Genomic DNA, 19733 nt, shown 5'->3' on the forward strand with positions numbered 1-19733 from the left:
GGCAAAGGATCCTGTAAAACATCGACAAAGAAGTGAAAAACTCGGAAAGAACGAATGCCGAAAATAAACACAAATAAATTGCCTCATCATCACATTTGCCTGGAGGCCATATTTTAGCCCAAATGATTCGAAACTTTTGAGCGCAGGTAAAGGGCCTGTAATGCTTATGAATAACCGCAAAATTCTGCACTCGAGAATGAAAATTTAATCAAATATTTTGCCTTCGCCAGTGCGGTTTCGGCAAGAAAAGCCTGAGCTCATAGTTCCTGCGTGAACGAATTTTTTAAATTTTCCATGTTTCAGCAGGATGCTGAAAGTGCTTTTAGAATATTTTCATGCATTCTGTTTAAGTTGCCCGAAAAATGGCTGAGATTGCATGCTGAACTTTTATTTTGTTGCGCACACAGAATAGTCAAAAAAAAAACTAAAAACGACAAATTTAATTTTCCCAGTTGAAACTAAAAAGTCTGCACAGAAGGGTCACTTTGTCTCTCAATGAGGGCATTCTAAGCCCTTTGCCATTGATTGGCAGCTTGTTTGTAATTTTCCAACTCAATTTTCCAGAAGCAGCTCACGTTTCAGCTGGGAAATGGTCCAGATGCCCTTGGTCACTCTCTGTAAGTGATAGCTTGAGCCCCTTTTGATTTCCGTTTGAAATTAATTGTACCATTCATTATTCGGGAACAAATAGTCGTAATAGGAGCGCAATCAGCAGACGTAAAAATCAACTGTCCTTTGGCATTTCATATGTGTTTGCACAGGCAATTGCCAATGCACAGCATGCAAAATTGGAAATGCAAATGCTAAGTAAATAATGTCATTGGAAAAGCGGCAAATGATGTGGCCGAGTCAGAATCGGCGGTAACAATCAGCAGGGCAAGCGCAAATCGCATTAACCCGCTCCCGTGGCTTTTAGTTCAAATGTGCAGCATTCGCACACCCAAAAAAAAAAAACTGAAAGTTTAGTTTTAATAAGTTTGTCTTGAAAAAAACTAGTCAGTGTTAAATTGAAAGTATGTATTATAAGAATCTAAAATTTAGTGAGGTCTTAGTTACGCTTAGCTCTAATACTTTCGTGGTGTTTATTTATCACACAAATTTGTATGAAAACTTTTTTTTGTGTGCATGTACTGTACAGACCCGGCCAAATGGATTTCCAATAGTCGATTGTTGGCGAACACAACTAAATTTCCCGACTCCTTAAATTCTCTCACTTCTCCCCCAAACAAACGTTCTAAAATGCATAGATTTTCGAGCCATTGAAAGCCATTCAAAAGCACGCGAAAGGCCGCAAAATCGACTTTGGCATTTGTGACGAGTGCATTCAGGCCAACGCCATAAATTGCGAAAAAATCGGGAATCGTTCTGGGGGGCTTCGGCCTTGGTATCGGGTCAATTTTGGGGGGTTTGGGTTTGGGTTTGGACTGCACTGTGACAGTGCCAGTTTAGCTATGCATGTTAAACGAAATTATTGCAACTTTTTGCCCGACCCTCATGGCGTATGCGTAACGCTCGCTCAATTCATCAATCACCGAATTTGTCTGATGCTCATGTTTTTTGTTTGTTTAAAAAAGACTTAGATTTATGCGATTGTTGCCGCAACCCAGTGTTTTTTCTGTGCAACAACTTGCTGTTTGTTCAAACATTTTTCCGCTTTTATTCCGCTGAGAACTACATTTGATTTGGGCCACTTATGCTTAAATGCTGTTTTTTTGGCCAGCAAGAGGGGCAAGAATTTCGCTTGCAAATCGTCGGCATTTAATCCAATTTCGGGTTCATCCGCCGCGTTAAAGGTACCGTGGGAATTTTCAGGCTCAATAACAGTACAAAATCTGAGTTTTAAATTCTGAATTGATCAATTTTAAAAACGAATGACTCGAATCGCTCAAAAGGTTTGTATTATTTGTCCTTAGTTTTTTTTATTTTAAATGGCATGTTCATATAAAATCAATGCAATTATGGTTGTAGCAGGTAAATAATTTAACAGTTTTAGTTGACTCGTTAATTTATGGAAATATATTATTTTTAAAGTTATTTTTCTGCCATGGTATCTGGGCAGATCGTTAGCGCAGTTGGCCATTTTAAATGCTGCGAACACAACTCAATTAAGTCTGTAACTGACGGAGGCAGCCTCCCACTTAGCCATTTCCACTTCGGCCCACGAGTAGCAGAAATTCGCACAACCATGGAGTTAGAGTGTGATTCTGGACACACTCCATGCCAATCGACGGCAGCCGGATGGAATGGGGATTGGACGGAATTGGATGGGATATTGTGGGCTGAGTGGGGTTGGGCTGAACCGGGCTGGGAATATCTGTCTGGCAGGTGTACGAGTCGTTTTGCCACTCCATTGCAGAAAAACCAACGCCTGTGCGAGTGCGAGTGTCCGTGTGCGTGTTAATTACATTTGGCTTGCATTTGGGGAAAGTTGGGTCTCAAAATTGAATTACAAGTTTTTCGCTCGCCAGCATTTAGCAAAAGTGTTATTTGTTTTGGCTTGCGCAATTTAGCCACACATGGCCAGAGAGTTCAGCTGAGCTGGGAAATTTTCTCTTTATTCTATTTTGGCAAAAGTTGCTTCAAGTTTCTGGCTAGTGCTAACCAAAAAATAAAATGGTTTGTTAGTTTGGGAAAAGGCTAAAATATGGCCATTTTTACACATATACAAGTGAATTGTTTTTAACGTGCTTAGGTCGGTCACTAAGTCTTTAGGTAGTTAAAGTCTTTTTAGATTCTAACCAAAGTAAACCTATGTAAAAGTGGCAACTATTTTTTTTGTTGAATCGTGTTAAAAATAGCCTTTATAGTTTGTTAATAGGTAAGGAAAATATTTGCAATTTGCAAGATGCTGAAATGTGTGCTAATAAAACTTTGCCTAATCTGGTATTTTTATATTTTTAAAATCTACTTGTATTAGTTATTCTGACAACTCATTAATGGCAACAACAAGTTGCCAAAAAAAAATCAGCTTTCTTTCTGTTTTATTCAATTTAAAGGCGTTTTATAAATTTTATAAATTTTATAAGTTTTTCTTTGTTTTTATGTGTTGCACTTGTTTTTTAATAAAAAATAAAAATATTAATATCCAGCTGTAGAAACTTCATGAAAAATCGGTTGCCATTATTTTATTGAAGCGACGCTGCTCAGTGGGAGAAAGCTTGCAAAAGCCTTGTTCAAACATTTTCAGCTCCTTTCTCGTGTGGAGCGGCGGCCAAAGCGAGGTGTAAGCCATAGTCCTACAAAATAAAAAAAAAATTTTAACTCATATTGTGCATTGCTGGAAACAAAAATGATCAAATTTTACGATTTTTTTTGTACATACTACAAATAAAATCCTCTTTATTCCCTTATAGATGGTACTATAATTCTAGTCAGAACGTTGTAGTGGAGACATTTTTGGCCCTATAAAGATTATAAACTATACTATCTATACTATAACTGCAAGTGTATGTAAACATTGCTTTGCCGAAGTTTGCTTCCTTTCTTGCTTTTTTTCATATATTTTTCTGATTGATTTAATTCTTTTAGAATCAGAAAACGATATCGTCTAGCTGTCATAGGAACTAACGAATAATTGAACTTCAAATCATCATAGCTTCAATGCTTTTAATCATATACGTAAGTAAATCATAATTTTAATGTTTTCAAAAACATTTAATTTTTGAAATAGCTGCAAGGGTATATAAACTTCGGCTTGCCGAAGTTTGTTTCCTTTCTTGCTTTTTTATATTTCTATTGTTCCCATGGGAGCTATATGATATAGTCGTCAGAATTTAATAAAATTTATACAGTCATTCTAAAATAATAAACAATGGCTATAAAAGTTATAATTGTTTTTTGTTTCTTTTGTCCGATTCTTCATTCTGGAGCTATAAGATATAGTCGTCCGATCCAATGACAGCTGTATAACTGTCAATTGCAATAGCTGCAATGGTCTATAAACTTCGGTTTCCGAAGTTGCTTCATTTATTGTTTGATTTTATTTTTTTAAAGAAATGGTTTAATAATTGAGAATTATGCTTTTAATTTTATTTATTCGGAAAACGTTATCATATAGATGCAGTAGGAACGATCGCATAATTGTGCTAACATCATCACAGTTTTAAACATATACGCATATAATTAATTATTTATTCGGCTTACCGAAGTTTTCATCTCTTTTTGTGAGTATAGATTTAGCTCAGGAACTCAGATTAAGGATATTTTTACGCATCATACCCTTGCAGAGGGTATTCAATTTTCAGTCACACGTTTGCAACGCAGTGAAGGAGACATTTGCGACCCTAGGAGAGTCGATCTAGCCATGTACGTCTGTTCGCCCGTCTTTCCGTCTGCGTCTACGCAAACAAGAGTTTTGTTTTATTGCAATCTACAGAAAAATTTCCAAAATTTTTTTTTCTATTGCAGGTAGTATATTTATCGTAACTAGCCAGATCGGTCAACTACATCAATAGCTCCCATAAGAACAATCAAAAATTTGTTGACAAAAAATTATAGCCTGCTGCTTTTGTTTCATATTCTTTAAGGTCTAGTAATTGTTTACTATTTCAGAATTACGGGCTTAGTACGACGATTACATCATATAGCTCCCAAATAACTATCGTAAAAATGAATTTTAAACATGTTTTTCAAGTTATTCAAATGTACGTAGAGAAATAGTAATTGTTTATAAATTCAATTTTACGGTTTTACTTATGCCCGTTACTCGTTATTTTAAACGTAGCCACGCCCACTTTAACGCCCACAAATCGAGAAACACGTCTGTCACGTCACTCCGATATATGTTAGACTTTAACTGTTGTACTCTGTGTGTGTGCTTTGGTCATACTATCGGAAGATATGGTGGCACTGCCACCATTCTACCGCCCCTCTGCCGCAGCTCAGCCACTGATCAGCCGCTGATCAGCCGCTGCTCGGCCGCTGCTCTGCTGGTGGTTACAGATGAGAGATAGAGACAGAACTGTTATTGGGGGGTAGGGGTGCTGCACTCTTCTAGTATTGGCTGTGCAGTTCGACAGATGGCGTCACCGATTGTTTTGTAGGGGAATATTTAGTATGAAATTTATTAGCTGAGTAACGGGTATCTGATAGACTGAAAACTCGACTATAGCGGTCTTTCTTGTTTTTTATAACATCGGGCATCGAAATCATTTAGCTGCCATTGGAAACCCTATAGCTGCTATAGGAATATATGGCTTACCTAACAAATTGCCAGGCATTTTCGGCTGTAGACTGGTTGTCGATCAGGAGATTTACTTCCCGCTTGAACTGCTGGGCGTACTCCCGCTTGGAATTGTAATACCGCTCTAGACATCGTATTTGCCTGACAAGGATAACTATAATGACATTTTGGCATTAATGTAATATTTTTGTTGCGATCTCACAATGGTATGCGGTGCTTAGAGAAAGTGGGTTCAAGCTTAAGGTCCCTGTCGTCATCAAATTTCGTTTGATAAATGGGTTTAAATGCTTCTTCATCCTTCGCTTCATAATTAGGATCAACAAATGGCTTATCAGCCCAATGGCGCCTCATCATGGATGAGAACGAGTATCGCGGATCGTCACTTGGTCGGATATTGGTCCCAATAATAGAAGCGCAGATGGACTTCATTCCCATGCTCATCCTTTTGTCCTCCATTAGTTTTCTCTTTTCCTGAATCATAGTTTTCCGCTCAGTCGATTGGCTCATTTTGAAAGTTTTTTTAAATATAAGTTTATCTCTGTGGATAATATTTCTTTGAACTGTTGAATCGAATATTTTTGTTTTTGTTCTGTTCATATGTAACTTTTGACTGAATGTAAGGCTCTGCTACATTGATAGCACATTTTTACATTTATCAAATACACTTTTAAAATGTTTCCATTCGGACCGCTTCATTCAGGTATTTTGCCTACACAGGCATTTGTTATCTCTGCGTGACGAATGGTAACATTTAAAAATTGATTTAGTCGAACGCTTATTCTTTTTCGACAAAAAATTTGATATCAGATATTTTATATGTTGAAGGGGCGATCATCACGACTTTTTTACCTCGTTAGGGGGTGTTTTTGTTTGATATCAGAAGGTTATAATATAGTCAAAACACCCCAATATTGTGACCATGGTTTTTCCAAAAAAAAAAATCTTTTACCTATACTATACTTTTACCAGCACTAAATTACGTTTGTCAAGATTTTAAAGATTTATTAACAAGAAAGCAAGCAAACTTCGGCAAGTTCAAGTTTATATACACTTGCAACTATTCCAAAAACTAAAAGTTTTTAAAACAACAATATTTTGATTTTCATGCTTTAATGTTTTACAAGAATCGTCCTTAAAATTTTTTGAAACTGATAAACGACACGGAAAAATGTTGTATATTTTAAATACACCAAAAAAGTATTTTTTGAACGGAGCATCAGATCCAAACGAATTTGGTGACATTCGACGCGTATTGTGAATAAAATTTAAACAGTAATAAAAAGTGTAATATTTTACCATCACAAGCTAGAAAACTTCACTTCAAACAAGAAATAACGCCATTGTAGTTCCCCGACTATTAAATACCGGTTACTCAGCCAACGAACTTCAACCTAAGTTGCATTTACCTTACAAAACATTCGCGGATTAGGTGGCGCCATCTGTCGAACTGCATAGCCAACACTAAGGGCGTGCAGCAACCCCACCTCTCTCTCTCCGTCTCTCTCTCTCTCTCTTTCTCTCTCTCTCTTATCTGCTAGCAGCGACAGAACAGCGTCCGATCAGTGGCTAAGCAGCGGCAGAGGGGCGGCAGAGAACTTCATAAACTTAAAAAGAATGTAACAAATAGAAGAAAGTGTTTCCGACCCTATAAAGTATAATTATTCTTGATCAGAATTGAAAACTAAGTAGATCTGTCCCTCCGTATGAACGTCGAGATCTTGAGAACTATTAAAGCTAGAGATTTGGGATGTAAAATGCACGTTCCACTACTTCTTACGCAGCGCAAGTTTGTTTCAGCAGCGACAGATGGCGCCACCTAAACTCCGATTGTCTTGTGGGGGAATATTTATATTTAATTTGAAATTTGTTAGCTGAGTAACGGGTATCGAATACTCGGTAACGTGAAATGCGTGTTTAGTGTTAGAGTGGGCGTGTCACCGTTTATAAACTGTAAATGAACATGTATATATGAAATAAACTTGCGTTGCGTAAGAAATACTAGTATCTGCATTTCATTTCTAATGGCCTAGTTACTCAGACACAGTTTTGTTATGCATTAGTCACCAGTTTGCAACGCAGTGAAGGAGCATGAAACTATTTTAGTATATGCATGGTATAGGTTCTAGGCACATCTCCATCTGCAATAAATTGCTTGACTTAAAGTATCCACGAGAGTAGCTAAGTTTTTTGTTTTGTGTGGGTTTTGCCAATAACTAAATAATGCAACTTTAATGCAACTAAAATTTTTAAATTGAATTTTTTTAAATATCTTTAAGGGGCTTGTTCATTTCTGTTATTTATTTTTGGGTCCGCCTTTAACCTATTTCTTTCTTTCGGTAAATTTGGTCAAGAAACCCAAGCCACAAAGGCACAAAGGCCTTGGTCCATGCCTACTGGTTCCTGCAGGCATCATTAACCTTTCTACGAGAACACAATTAATGAGCCAAGCCATTGTCTACTTTGTTTTCCAGCCTCGCCACGCCTGGTGAAATGCAATCAGCCAGCAAACAAGTGCAAACTTGGAGATGGGAAGCGCCAAACTCCCGGAAAAGTGCTGCTTGCATAATAGAAATTCATTGCCAAATTGCATAGAAAATAGTTGAGAGCGCTAAGAAGTGCCGCTGGGCAAGTTTGCAGTATCTCGAAAGTTATTCCACTCGACTATTACCAACGGGGAATAGCGATTTTAATTACCGCAAATGCTCGCCTGTAAGCGTATTACGTATACGCAGCGTGGCAACAGCAGCTGATAAAATCGCATTGAGTGTAAGTTAATTAAAAGCTGGGCGCCCTGGCCCCCAAAAATACTCTCGACTTGGCTTTAATTAAAACATCATTTGAACAAAAGCGGCCTTCGTTGCGCTCCTCACGGTCGAATGGTATTCTGGATCCAGTCCATATAGTCGGAAACTCGTGTGTACACTCCCGGCCAGCCCTCTAGTCCGCAGCGGTTACCGAAGGAGACCACGCCCTCCTGGTACCAGGCCTGGTCGTACGCCCTCCGCATAAGAGGTCCTCCGGAATCCCCGTCGCAGCTGTCCCGGTAGAATTCCCCGCCGACGCACAACTGGGAGCTGATCAGGTTGATGTTGCGCGTCGCGAACTTCCGTGCGCAGGAATCGTGGTCATTAACCGGGAGATCCAAGCGCTGCTTTATGGTGCTCTTGCGGGCTGTAAAACAAGGAATTTCATCAATGAAATAATACAATTTTTTAAGCTGGCTTAAATAGTTAGGAGCAAAAAAATTTTTACAAGAATATCTGGTTAAACAATACAACAGATTTACATTTCTGGATGTGATTTTTTTAGGTCAAAACAGTATATTGATCACGGCGTTATTCTGAAAACTGCAAGGGTAAAAATTTAAAATTTATATAATCACTACCTTGATACAAAGTAAAGTAGGCGGACTATTTAGAGTTATTACAATTAAATTAAATTAAGATTAAATTAGTTTAAATTGTTTTAATTTACTGTCTAGATGAAAAACCTGGCTAATCAACAAATGACATATACAACAGGATCGAATTTTTTGGTGTAAAGAAAGAATTGTTGTAAAAAATATGTTTTTTTTTTCACAAATTAAACATATGTTGTTGTTTATTTATACCTTACCAATATTCAAACCCTAATTATTTAACTCACCGGTAGTGGTACGTCCCCATCCGCTGACTACCAATATTTCGCCCGTACTGATGGCCTGTCGTGTGCTGACCAAAGGTAAACAAACCGGCTGGATATACTCGTTTAGCAGAACAGGCCGATCGAGTCGCAATAAGGCAATATCGTGTACGCGGTCCTTGTTGGCAGGATCATATTGAGGATGTACTATGGTCTGTTCAATACCCATTTCAATAATGGGCTGGTTGCAGTCTCCATCCACGCAATCAATTTCCTTGCTGGTGTCGTATTCCCCCAAGCGAACAGTAGTACTGGAATAAGTCAGGCAAAATAATTAATTTTTTGATTAAACCGGTTAAAAGGAAATCTATTTCAACTCAATTACTGGAAAAAACCTGAAAAAAGCCACATTTTAATGGTGCGCTTTCCAATTAAGCTTCATCCGAAAGCTAAATCTAGAATACTATTAATTTGCAAATAAACAATTTAAAACAAAACAAAAGGCATCGATAACTAAAGTTATACAGCGACGAAAAGATAAAATCAGCTAATTTAAAATAACTTAAGCTATACCTACAACAATGTTGTTATTTTTTGAGATCCGAAGTCCAAATATGAAGGAGGGGAAACGAATTAACGAATTAACGCAAACTTAAAACAGCGTATAATGTAAAAGTCGTACTGAGCGTTACTGAAGAATCCGGTATCTACTCTATTTACTCTATTTACTTTGTTTTCCGTTACTTTGATTTCACTTAAAATAAGTAAGTAAGTAAGTATTGTGCCCTGCACTTACTATGAACATATATTTATGTTGTGTAAGCTACTTACAGGCGACCTACATCCCTCTCCACTTCCCCAATCACGCAATGTGCCGCGGTAAGGACATATCGACTGTTGATCAGACTGCCGCCACAACTGAGCTCACGACGTCCTCTACCTGCAAAGAGAGAACACATTTATTAGCTAGCAACTCCAACTAGTGATCTTCAAGATGCCACTTACGATCCACATACTCTAGCAGGGCCATCCAGTTAAACTCATCCACAGCCGTGTCGTTGCCATTGTAGACCTTGTTGCTGAAGGAGTGAGGCCCACACTTGGGTGGCGAGGGTAGCAGGTTGCCTTGACCTGGCTGACCCTGCTGACTTGAACTGGTAGGCGTCACTGGTGGTGGTGCAGAGGTGGTTTCCTGGGCTCCTGCGCCTGTGCAGCAAACATATGGTGTTCGGCCCACTCCATTGGAGCACGATGAACTGCGAAGGAATGTCCTGTCCTCCGGACTTACGAAACTTTGTTGAACCAAAGAAAGCAGACTTTGACAGTCGTAGATAGATATGCATCTGCCCTGAACCTGGTTCGGGTTTCTACAGCCTAGGTAGAGAGATAATATTCAAAAGTTCATTAAACTGTTTTTATGTAAGATGGACAAATGCTGATAGTTTTGAAAATCTCAAACATTTTAGCCTTGCAGTCTTAACGAAATCGATGAATAATTTTTTTTTTTACTTTTTATATTGTTGGAAAAATATAAGCGATCAAAATGTTATTTTACTAAGACACAGACAGACATGTCTATACCGGTACCTCCGGTTGTGGCTATAAATATATATATAAATACTATAAGATACCCGTTAATCAGCTAATAAATTTCCAACTAAATATTCCCCCACAAAACAAATGGGATTTAGGTGGCGCCATCTGTCGAACTGCATAGTCAACACTAGAAGCTAAGAGCGTGCATTACCCCCACTTCCCGCTAACTGTTCTCACGTTGCTGTCTCTGTCTCGCTACATCAGCGATCACCTGCAGAGCAGCGACCTAAAAATAGGATCAGAGCGGCGGCAGAGGACTTCTGAAATGTTAAAAGATTTTGAAAATTTTGAAATTGTGTCTACCGATAAATGTGACCGAAACACACACAGTGTGCAACAGCTAAGATCTAACATGTCTCAGAGAAACGTGACAGACTTTCGATGCGTAGAAATGACTAGAATCTTCATTGCAAATCTTCAGCTTTTTTAGTTTCCGAGATCTTAAGTTCTTGCCGAAGGACCAACAGACATACGGACAGATAGACGGACATGACTAGATCGACTTGGCTATTGATCCTGATCAGGAAAATATATACTTTATAGGATCAAAAACGCTTCCTTCAACCTGTTACATACTTTTCAACGATTACAATATACCCTTTCACTCTACGAGTAACGGAATAACTATAATATTTTTATAACCTTGCAAAGACGAGTATAATTACTGTCGAAAGTTAAGACTACAGTATAGTAAGCTTTCCCAAAAAACACCAAAAAAATATTGTAAAATTTTAAATTCATTTTTAAATTTACTAAAAATGGTCGATTATCTATAGGTCTTATAAGACAGAACTTTGATCATGTATGTATGTACATATGTAACTCCAGATATAAATTGTTGGTAGATGTCAAAAATACAGTATTTTAAATTATAAATTCATTTTAATTAGCGATGTAACAGAAATTAGTCGTATATATGTAGTCGTTTTAAAGGATATTATATTTTGGGTATTGGTTCAAGGACTTTTAAACGTTAGCTTGCCTTTTTGTTTCCGTTTGTATATTAAATGTTCTAGTTCAAGTATTTTTTTTAATCGCTAAGCACTTTTTTAACGGCCACATAACACTTAACACAAAAAGCTTGATAATGTAATCTGTTGTGCGACCCATACAATTCATTCAGGAGTATTAAAAAGCACACAAATTCACTTAATTAAGTCATTGACATCAAAGAATTGTTAGGTTGTAGGTTCGAGTCTGATAATTACATTGAATCGCAGTTAAGCTACTGAGCTTAACTTCGATAAGTACAGTTAATGAGTCAGCTCCGAGTGAATCACATACAACTTGGTACTAACTTCCTTGGGCCTGTACACCTTGTAGAACGGTGAGCTGCAGTACGCAGATTGTCCAAAAAACCCCAATTACTTGGCGTGTTGCTTTCATCTTGTGTGATATTTCCCATAAACCGTAATAACAAAATTCCCAGCAAATTCAATCAAAACGCGTCTTTGCGATTACGCACATCGACCTCGAACCAGAAAACCGCGACGCAAACTTAAACTACAACCGCCTTTAAGACGCCCCGACAACTGATCGCGAGCTGGCGGATGGAAGGTTTTTAAATACGATCGGAGATGATAATCATGAGAGATAGCGGTAGAGAGAGGTCGTGAGCTGAGCTTTGAGTCGATCGAGAGACTCAAGCTAAGCTTGTCAAAGCTGAGAAAGAGAGAACTTGCTAAAAAGCTCTTGTGAGTCAGATGTCCCATGCTGAGAATTTTATACTTTGAAACTCGAAAATTTGAACTTTCGTTTTTGTATACCAGGGGTGCTCAAAACTGCACTCCCAACCAGCATTTGGAAGTTCGTTTTTTTGTTATTGAATAACAATAACAAAATGTAAGACAATCGAAAATTAATCATCGTGGGGATTGAAATTTCATTATCATTGGGGTGTTGCTTTGCTTCAATAAGTCGATGAACATATCGCCGCAACACAACTTCTTATCTCGTTAATCTTTTTAAACCGGTACTTCTCTTTACAAACTTAAATATCGCGCTCAAAATTTCTGCATTTCTTATCATTGGATTTGGACCGAAATGCACAGCAGTGTCAAAAGAGGTGTTTAAATTCATTTACAAGTTCAAGGTGAAACAAATAAGCTTAACATATTTAATCAAGAAAGAAAGAAACTTCGGCAAGCCGAAGCCAAAAATCAAATATTCTTAAAAACATTAAAATTATCATTAACTTGCGTATATGCACAATTATTTGATAGTCCCTATGGCAGCTATATGATATCGTATTGCGATTTAAATAAAATTAAAAGCGTAATTCTGAACTGTAAAAATGAATTTTTAAATGAAATTACGTCTTCTGTACTACCTGCAATAGAAAAACAACTTTTGGGAAAGAATATATATAACTTTTAGGGTCGGAGATGTCTCCTTCACTGCGTTGCAAACTTCGGACTGAAATTATAATACCCAAGGGTATACAAATAAATAAAAAGAGTTTATAATGTGTGTGCTTTTAGACAATATATTGATTTTCAAAAAAAAAAGTAAGTAGTTTTCGATTAAATAACCCAGAAATTAGAAAAAGTAACCCCTTAAAAATTACGAAATGCTATTTTTTTATGTTTTAATTTTTTTTAATTTGTATGTCTTAATTGGTTTTACATGATTTAAATGTTTTACTTAATAGAATTTATGTAAAATTTGTCGCCATTATTTTATTGTACCGACGCTGCTCAGTAGAAGAAAGTTTGCAAAAGTCCTTTTCAAAAATCTTCAGCTCTTCTCTTGTATGAAGCGGCGGCCAAAGAGTGGTATACGCCATGGTCCTATGAAAATGATATTTTAATTAAACTCATTAGTATTAGCATCATATTTTGTTATAAATTGTTCATATCAGATGTTTAGCTTGCAACAAAAAAGTTTTGAATTATGTCAAGATTAGCATTTCAATATTGTGCATATCTTATCATAATGCAAACAAGAAAGGAAGCAAACTTCAGCCAGCCGAAGCTCATATACCCTTGCAGCTATTGCAAAAATTAAATTTTCTACAAAACGTTAAAATTATGATCTATTTGAGTTCAAGTATTCGAGAGTTCCTATGGCAGCTATATGATGTTGTTTTCCGATTTTAATAATTCTCAAATGTCTAATTATTAATTAGTCAAAAAAAATTTAAACAAGAATGACAGCAAACTTCGGCAAGCCGAAGTTTATATACCCTAGCAGCTATTGCAGGAATTAAACATTTTTGAAAACATTAAAATTATGATTTACTTACTTTAAAAACATTGAAGCTATGAGGATTTGCAGCTCAATTATTCGTTATTTTATATATTTTTATTTTTTTTAATAAATCTTAAACTAAGATTAAGAAACAAAAAACAATTTATATATCTCGAAGAAGAATGAAAAAAATAAACAACAGAAAAGTTATAATTTTGTATAAGGTAGTCGTCGTTCCGACTTCTAACTACCTGCAATAGAAAGACTACTTTTGGGAAAGTTTCATGCAGATAGCTTTAAAACTGAGAGACTAGTTTGCGTAGAAACGGACGGACGGACAGACGGACATGGCCAGATCGACTCTCCTAGTGATGCTGATCAGGAATATATATACTTTATAGGCTCGGAAATGTCTCCAAAAGAATAAAAAAAATAAAAATAAAAATTAGAGAACCTAAATTTTTTGTTTTAATTTTTCGTTTGTTGCCATGATTTTGATCAAATTGAAACCGTAATTTCAAAATAATAAACAATTACTTAATATCGAAGAACCATACAAAATTAAATAACAGCAAAGTTATAATTTTTACATTTTTTCTCGATTTTATGTTGATAGCTTTAAAACTAAGAGACGGACATGGCCAGATCAAATCTCCTAGTGATGTTGATCACTGCGTTGCAAACTTCTGACTGAAATTATAATACCCTCTGCAAGGATATAAAGATAATTTTAATTTTTTAAATCCTTCCTTAAATGTTTAGCTATCAACCAAAAAGTAATTGACTTATGAAAGGTGTAAGGTTTTTTAAAAGAACGGCGCGTATACCTTACGAATTGCCAGGCACTCTCGGCCGTAGACTGATTTTCGATCTGGAGTTGTATTTCCCGCTTGAACTGCTGGGCGTACTCCCGCTTGGAACTGTGATACCGCTCCAGACATCGTATTTGCCTGAAATTATAATATTTAAAGAATTTCTTATGTTAGTTTGCTTTAAGTCTTGCGATCTTACAGAGGTATGCGGTGCTTTGCAAAAGTAGGTTCAAGCACAGGGTCCCTGTCGTCATCAAATACAGTTTGATAAATGGGCTCATAATGCTCTACCTCTACGTCCTTATAATCAGGATCAACAAATACCTTATCGGCATTATGGCGCCTTGTCATGGCTGAGAAAGAATATTGCTCCTCGTCACTCAGTCGGAAATGGGTCCCCACAAAAGAAGCGCAGAAGGACTTCATTCCCATGCTCATCCTCTTGTCCTCCATAAGTTTTCTCTTTTCCTGAATCAGGGTCTTGCGCTCCATAGATTGACTCATTTTAAAAGATCGCGCTAAATAGATGTTTATCCCTGTGGATGAATATTTTTGTTTTGATCTATAAAATTTTAAAATTTTAGCTGTGTGACTGTTTATTGATTTCAATGTGTGTATGTTATGTATATAAGTGATACGCCAGACTATATTGAAAGCTAGGTTAAATTTTGTTAACACATTCTTAAATATGTATTTTGATGAACTCTAATTGTGACATTTAATTCAAAGCTATTTAATTCGTATACTGCAAACTGGTGACAAGGCTGGTTCCTATAAAGATATTTCCGTATTAATTATTTTTCAAAGAATAAAAGTAACTAAAAATGTCGTATTAGACATGCGAGCTGTACTATGTATAAGCTATAGCTTACGCTACTCATGTTTTGATTAATTAAAAAATAAATGCCTTTGCTGGAGTAGTACTTAAAAACATCGCAACAAGTAAATGTATTTAAATTTATTTATGACAAAAAACTGGAATTGCCTTTGTAGTTCTTTAAACATGTTGAAGTCTTTGACCTTAGCAAAAAAAATCGTTGAAGCAAACAGAGGACTTTCCATGAAACTTGTATGTTTAGTCGAAGCGACTTTGAATCCTTGCAGATTAACATTTGCATTTCAAGCGCTGCAGCTTGCCATAAGTAGTGATGTAAAAAACAGGAAACTAGAGGACGAACAGGAGCTCTAAAGTAGAACACCAATCGAGTACAACTTTAGCAAAAGTTGTTTTCCTTTGCCTGTCGGCATCGAAGCGTGGTCCTACCATCCCATCCAATTCCATCCCGTCCCTTTCCGCACCTCACATCCTCACATCCTGCTTAGCTTCAATGAAGGCTCCAACGCTCCGTTAAGCCCCCTTAGCCCTTTTAGACCCTCTCGGCCTCCAGAAGGCCGTTCCACTTGGCCCATTCACGATGTCTATCTCTCTGTTGGGCGCTTTGTTTTTGTGCCGGCCTATTCATAATTCCACAGCCGGCTGCTGGCACAAATTGAAAAGCAAACACGTGGCTCTGTAGTTGGCCTTATCACTGGCTACATTGGGATTCGTTTGCTCAGAGCCACTGACACTTCGTCATGTCCACCAGTCCGTCCGGTTGTGTTTCAGCTGTTTCAGTACCAGAGTCGGAGTCGAACCGAGCCCTCGGAATTTGAGTTTTTGTGTTGGTTGCTGTGACACTTTTTTGTTCATGGCTCCGTCCTCTGCGTGTCATTTTGTTTGTGGGCTTAGGTCAGCACTTTGCCATTTCATAGCTGCATGCACCAGGGTCCTCATTGTCATCATGATCGTCTCATCTCCACTACGTCCTGCAGTCCCAGGGCATTGTTTAATAATTTCCCTGCTTAGGGCAGGATGTTCCAGCTGCTCGGAACATGTCGGTACACTTTCTTTCTTTCGAAAGCCCCAAACTTTAACTTTAGCTTAACTCTTAATGATGGCGCTTAGGCGAAGGGGTATCGCTGCTAATTTTCTTGGCCAGCAGCAAAAGTTTAAGCCAACTTTAAGGAATTCACTGCTCGACTTTTGAGCTACTTTTTTCTAGTTTTTTTTAAAGTTTTTTCTTACAGCTCCAGATGGACGACTGGGCAGCCATCAAAAGCAGACGCCACTTGAGTTGATTTCCTATCGGAGCCATTGAGTTTGAGTTGAGTCCTGGTCAAGGACCCGAGTCACTCGTGTGTCGATTTCACTGGGTCTGCATTTAAACCCTCGAGCCTTGTATATTAATTGAAATTAAAAGCACTTTCGAGTGTCCTTCCACTGCCTGCCATTAAAGTTATAACGCGGAAATCATTTTAAGTGTCAGGAGTGTCGAGTGTCGTAGAGCTTAAACATTTAATTTTATTTATTTAAACCAAAAAAATTCATTTTTATTGATTTACAGTAATTATCTTCTTAAATCTGTTCATTTAAACCTTATATCTTATGCTTTCTTCGCTTAAAAATGTATTCTTAAAGTCTTGTACATGATGAACTGTAAAGACCTTAATATGCTTAAAATATTCAAAAAACAGGAAAAAAATGTTGTTAATTTCTGTTTTAAGCTCGCGTTACTAGCTTACTCGAGAGTTTACTATTTAACTGTATAAAAGTTTTAGTCTAATCATTTATTTGTGCCAAAAAATGTCTGTTAGAACAGAGTTATTACCCAAACCAAAACAGCTAACTTGTCCAGCTGTTGAAACATATATGCCATTACCTTAATGTGAAAAAGTCTGAGTCTGAATATTTATTAGTTAATATTTGTGGCCAAAGTAATGTTTAAATTAACAAAGAAAAAAGATGGGAGTGCAACCGAATTTATGCCTCAATCTCTGTGGTCTCCACCCGCTGTCAAGCATAAATTCCGCAGCAAACAAGCAAAAAATTTAAATTAGCTGGCACAAGGGAAATGGGAAAACTGCCATGGAGGAGTGTGAGGCAAACACAGCTAGAACACAAATGAAGTTGGCTTTTAATTTCCAATATACCTCCCCCCTCCCCATCACCACCCCCCTCCCGACAATGTTAATGAACTGTAAAGCGCTGGAGTGGCAACAAAAACCAAATTCAAAAGGTGTGCTTTGGGTCGGTGTTTGAATTGCTTGCATTGCTTGCATATACATAGTGTGCTCCTGAATGTCGGACACATGTTCAATTAGCAAAACGCTCGTTTTGTGTGGAATTTTTACGGTTTGGTCAGTGCAGCATTTTCCATTTTGCCATTCCATGTTGCTTTTGCACTTTTCGGGCGGGAATGTAATTCATAAATCGTTCCCTGCATGCATACGGTTGCTAATTTAATTAGCGATGGAAGGCCCAACGAGTTCCACGAATTTTCCAACGCCTGGCCGCATCTCAACGAAGGATTTTCACGTGCTCAGAGCGGTCATTAAATTAAATTTCAATTAGCTGTGCACTCTCTTGAAGGTTGATGTATGCAATTGCACTGAAAAAATAAATAAAATGTTTAAATGTTTTCAGACAATTTAAAAATAATCCCCAATTTTAATTTAATTTATTTATCCCTTTTAAATTTTAATCATCTGCAAAAAGGTGAAACATTCATAAAGTATACAAGAGCAAATTATGTTTAGTCATAAGAGCTATGTTTACACTTAACCATTTTGGGATGCTAATATGTTTGGGAATAATTTTGCTAGTGGGATCTCTTATATTTTGTATTTTGTTAGTAATCCTTAGTCTTCCGTTTTAGTCGTGTGTGTTCCTGACGCGTTTCACATGTTAATCAGCGAAGCGTGAGAAAGGAAACTGTTGCCAGTAATATGCGGCTAGAACTTTGCGCGAATGTCGGCCAAAATGGGAAGAAGTTCACCTTGGCCGAAAGGCTATCAGGCTTTGTCTAAAGTATTATCGTCTTAAAGAGCGCGTGGAATGCAATTTGATTAGCATTTCGCACAGCACAACAATTTGCAGTTGACGCGTATGTGGGTGCCGGTTGAGTAATGAAAAGGGCAACTAAAAACCCATTAACCCACATTCTCCCCCGCTTAAATGCTCAGACGTGCCCCACTCAGCTGACGCCCCCGCTGTCCACCCCTTTCCACAATTTAGTGGGTGTGTCTGCGGGGGGTGCGTGTGCGCGGGGCAAACAACAAACAATCAACAGCAAGAGCAAGAGCAACAACAAGGGCCAGCGGACTTGAAATGCATTTCCTCAACCCACTGAAACCTTTTATTTGCCAGAGCAAATCCCTAAGCAGAAAGCGGCGACTAGGAAACAAGTCAACATCGCCTACCAACAATGCCAAATGTTTCATGTGCTACCACACACAAGCTCACAGCTTACACTTAAAAAAAACATTTAAGGCTTAAGTTTTATGTGCTGAAATTCCAAATATTTTATAACTATACGCTTGGAATCTTACCAAAAACACTTAAGAAGTCGGTAGTTTTTAAGAAAAACCACATCATATCCGTAACCCTGTCATGGGATATAGGTTTTAAAGTTGTTTTTATAACCTTGCAGAGGGTATTATAGTTTCGACAAGAAAGGAAGCAAACTTTGGCAAGCCGAGGTTCATATACCCTTGAAGCTATTGATTATGATTTACTTGCGTATATGTTAAAAGACATGATGATTTCCAGCTCAATTATTCGATAGTTCCTATGGCAGCTTTATGATATCGTTTTCCGATTTTAATAAAATTAAATTAATTAATTAATTATTGTATACAATATCAAAAATGGTTAGCCTTTAAAAAAACTAAATGACATCTCACAAATTATTTTTAAGAAAATTTTCTTGCGCCTGGATTATAATAATAATAATACACAAAGAGTTTTTCTGACTCATTATTTTAGCTTATGTTTATTTATTTATTTTGATTATTTATTTATAATACTAGTGCGGCTAGGTTGAGCTTATATTTAATGCATTAGTCAAAACAGATTGAACATATTAAAACTGATTTAATAACTATAACGAGATATTTCTTAATCTAACAAAATTGTTATTATTATTACTTATATATAATATTTATTGTTATAATTAATCTTATTAATTTTAATTTATTTTTAATAATAGTTTAATAGTATTCTGCACCGGAGATACATTTTTACATGAGAAACATTTTTTTTTGGCAAATATCTAAACAGCAAAATATATTGTATGGTTTAGTTTAAATGCTTCGATAACTTTATGATACCGTAAAATTTTTTTGTATCGCATTTCTATTAGGGAATTATCCGTATTCAAAGGAAACATATTTTAAGATTCTGAAAATCATTATAATAAAACAAATAAATTAAAAATTAAAAATTTAATTTTTATTATGTGTGCTTATCTATAGATCAATATTGCAGCCCTAGAATATTAAGATAAGTCAGAAAA

The 19733-nt window shown here is 36.8% G+C and overlaps 3 protein-coding genes across 6 annotated transcripts; all 3 read right to left on the reverse strand.

Moving 5' to 3' along the window:
- Nucleotides 1-3027: 3027 nt before the first annotated feature.
- On the reverse strand, nt 3028-5795 carry LOC108141018. Its single transcript, XM_017264094.2, has 3 exons — nt 5385-5795; nt 5201-5323; nt 3028-3236 (listed from the first exon to the last, which is right to left on the reverse strand). The coding sequence occupies exons 1-3, from the start codon at nt 5777-5779 to the stop codon at nt 3101-3103; spliced, it is 654 nt and encodes a 217-aa protein (XP_017119583.2). The 5' UTR covers nt 5780-5795; the 3' UTR covers nt 3028-3100.
- A 2192-nt stretch (nt 5796-7987) lies between these two features.
- On the reverse strand, nt 7988-11933 carry LOC108141221 (serine protease 7). 2 transcript variants are annotated; one of them, XM_017264473.2, is made up of 5 exons: nt 11684-11933; nt 9809-10177; nt 9635-9743; nt 8828-9114; nt 7988-8353 (listed from the first exon to the last, which is right to left on the reverse strand). In XM_017264473.2, the coding sequence occupies exons 1-5, from the start codon at nt 11802-11804 to the stop codon at nt 8049-8051; spliced, it is 1191 nt and encodes a 396-aa protein (XP_017119962.1). In that variant the 5' UTR covers nt 11805-11933; the 3' UTR covers nt 7988-8048. The 2 variants fall into 2 exon arrangements, with proteins under 2 accessions (XP_017119962.1, XP_017119963.1); XM_017264474.2 differs by having other exon boundaries at nt 11698-11920.
- A 1052-nt stretch (nt 11934-12985) lies between these two features.
- Nucleotides 12986-15124, reverse strand: LOC108141010. Of its 3 annotated transcripts, XM_017264087.2 has the most exons (4): nt 14725-14835; nt 14600-14644; nt 14416-14538; nt 12986-13188 (listed from the first exon to the last, which is right to left on the reverse strand). In XM_017264087.2, the coding sequence occupies exons 1-4, from the start codon at nt 14733-14735 to the stop codon at nt 13053-13055; spliced, it is 315 nt and encodes a 104-aa protein (XP_017119576.1). In that variant the 5' UTR covers nt 14736-14835; the 3' UTR covers nt 12986-13052. The 3 variants fall into 3 exon arrangements, with proteins under 3 accessions (XP_017119576.1, XP_017119577.1, XP_017119575.1); XM_017264088.2 differs by lacking the exon at nt 14600-14644 and having other exon boundaries at nt 14725-14823; XM_017264086.2 differs by having other exon boundaries at nt 12989-13188; nt 14600-15124.
- Nucleotides 15125-19733: the final 4609 nt, after the last annotated feature.

The sequence above is a fragment of the Drosophila elegans genome, unplaced genomic scaffold (genome assembly GCF_018152505.1).
Source record: "Drosophila elegans isolate 14027-0461.03 unplaced genomic scaffold, ASM1815250v1 contig_476, whole genome shotgun sequence".
NCBI classification, from domain to species: Eukaryota; Metazoa; Arthropoda; class Insecta; order Diptera; family Drosophilidae; genus Drosophila; species Drosophila elegans.

Excerpts from the sequence above, each read along its gene's own strand:
- LOC108141018 (XM_017264094.2), bottom strand. The coding sequence starts at position 5,779 with ATGAACAGAACAAAAACAAAAATATTCGATTCAACAGTTCAAAGAAAT. Across the intron at positions 5,324-5,384 it reads TCTAAGCACCGCATACCATT|GCAAATACGATGTCTAGAGC; the intron begins GTGAGATCGCAA and ends TATCCTTGTCAG. Across the intron at positions 3,237-5,200 it reads AATGCCTGGCAATTTGTTAG|GACTATGGCTTACACCTCGC; the intron begins GTAAGCCATATA and ends TTTATTTTGTAG.
- LOC108141221 (XM_017264473.2), bottom strand. The coding sequence starts at position 11,804 with ATGGGAAATATCACACAAGATGAAAGCAACACGCCAAGTAATTGGGGT. Across the intron at positions 9,115-9,634 it reads GAGAGGGATGTAGGTCGCCT|TACTACTGTTCGCTTGGGGG; the intron begins GTAAGTAGCTTA and ends GACTTATTCCAG. Across the intron at positions 8,354-8,827 it reads ATGGGGACGTACCACTACCG|CCCGCAAGAGCACCATAAAG; the intron begins GTGAGTTAAATA and ends CTTGTTTTACAG.
- LOC108141010 (XM_017264086.2), bottom strand. The coding sequence starts at position 14,904 with ATGAGTCAATCTATGGAGCGCAAGACCCTGATTCAGGAAAAGAGAAAA. Across the intron at positions 14,539-14,599 it reads GCAAAGCACCGCATACCTCT|GCAAATACGATGTCTGGAGC; the intron begins GTAAGATCGCAA and ends TTATAATTTCAG. Across the intron at positions 13,189-14,415 it reads AGTGCCTGGCAATTCGTAAG|GACCATGGCGTATACCACTC; the intron begins GTATACGCGCCG and ends TCATTTTCATAG.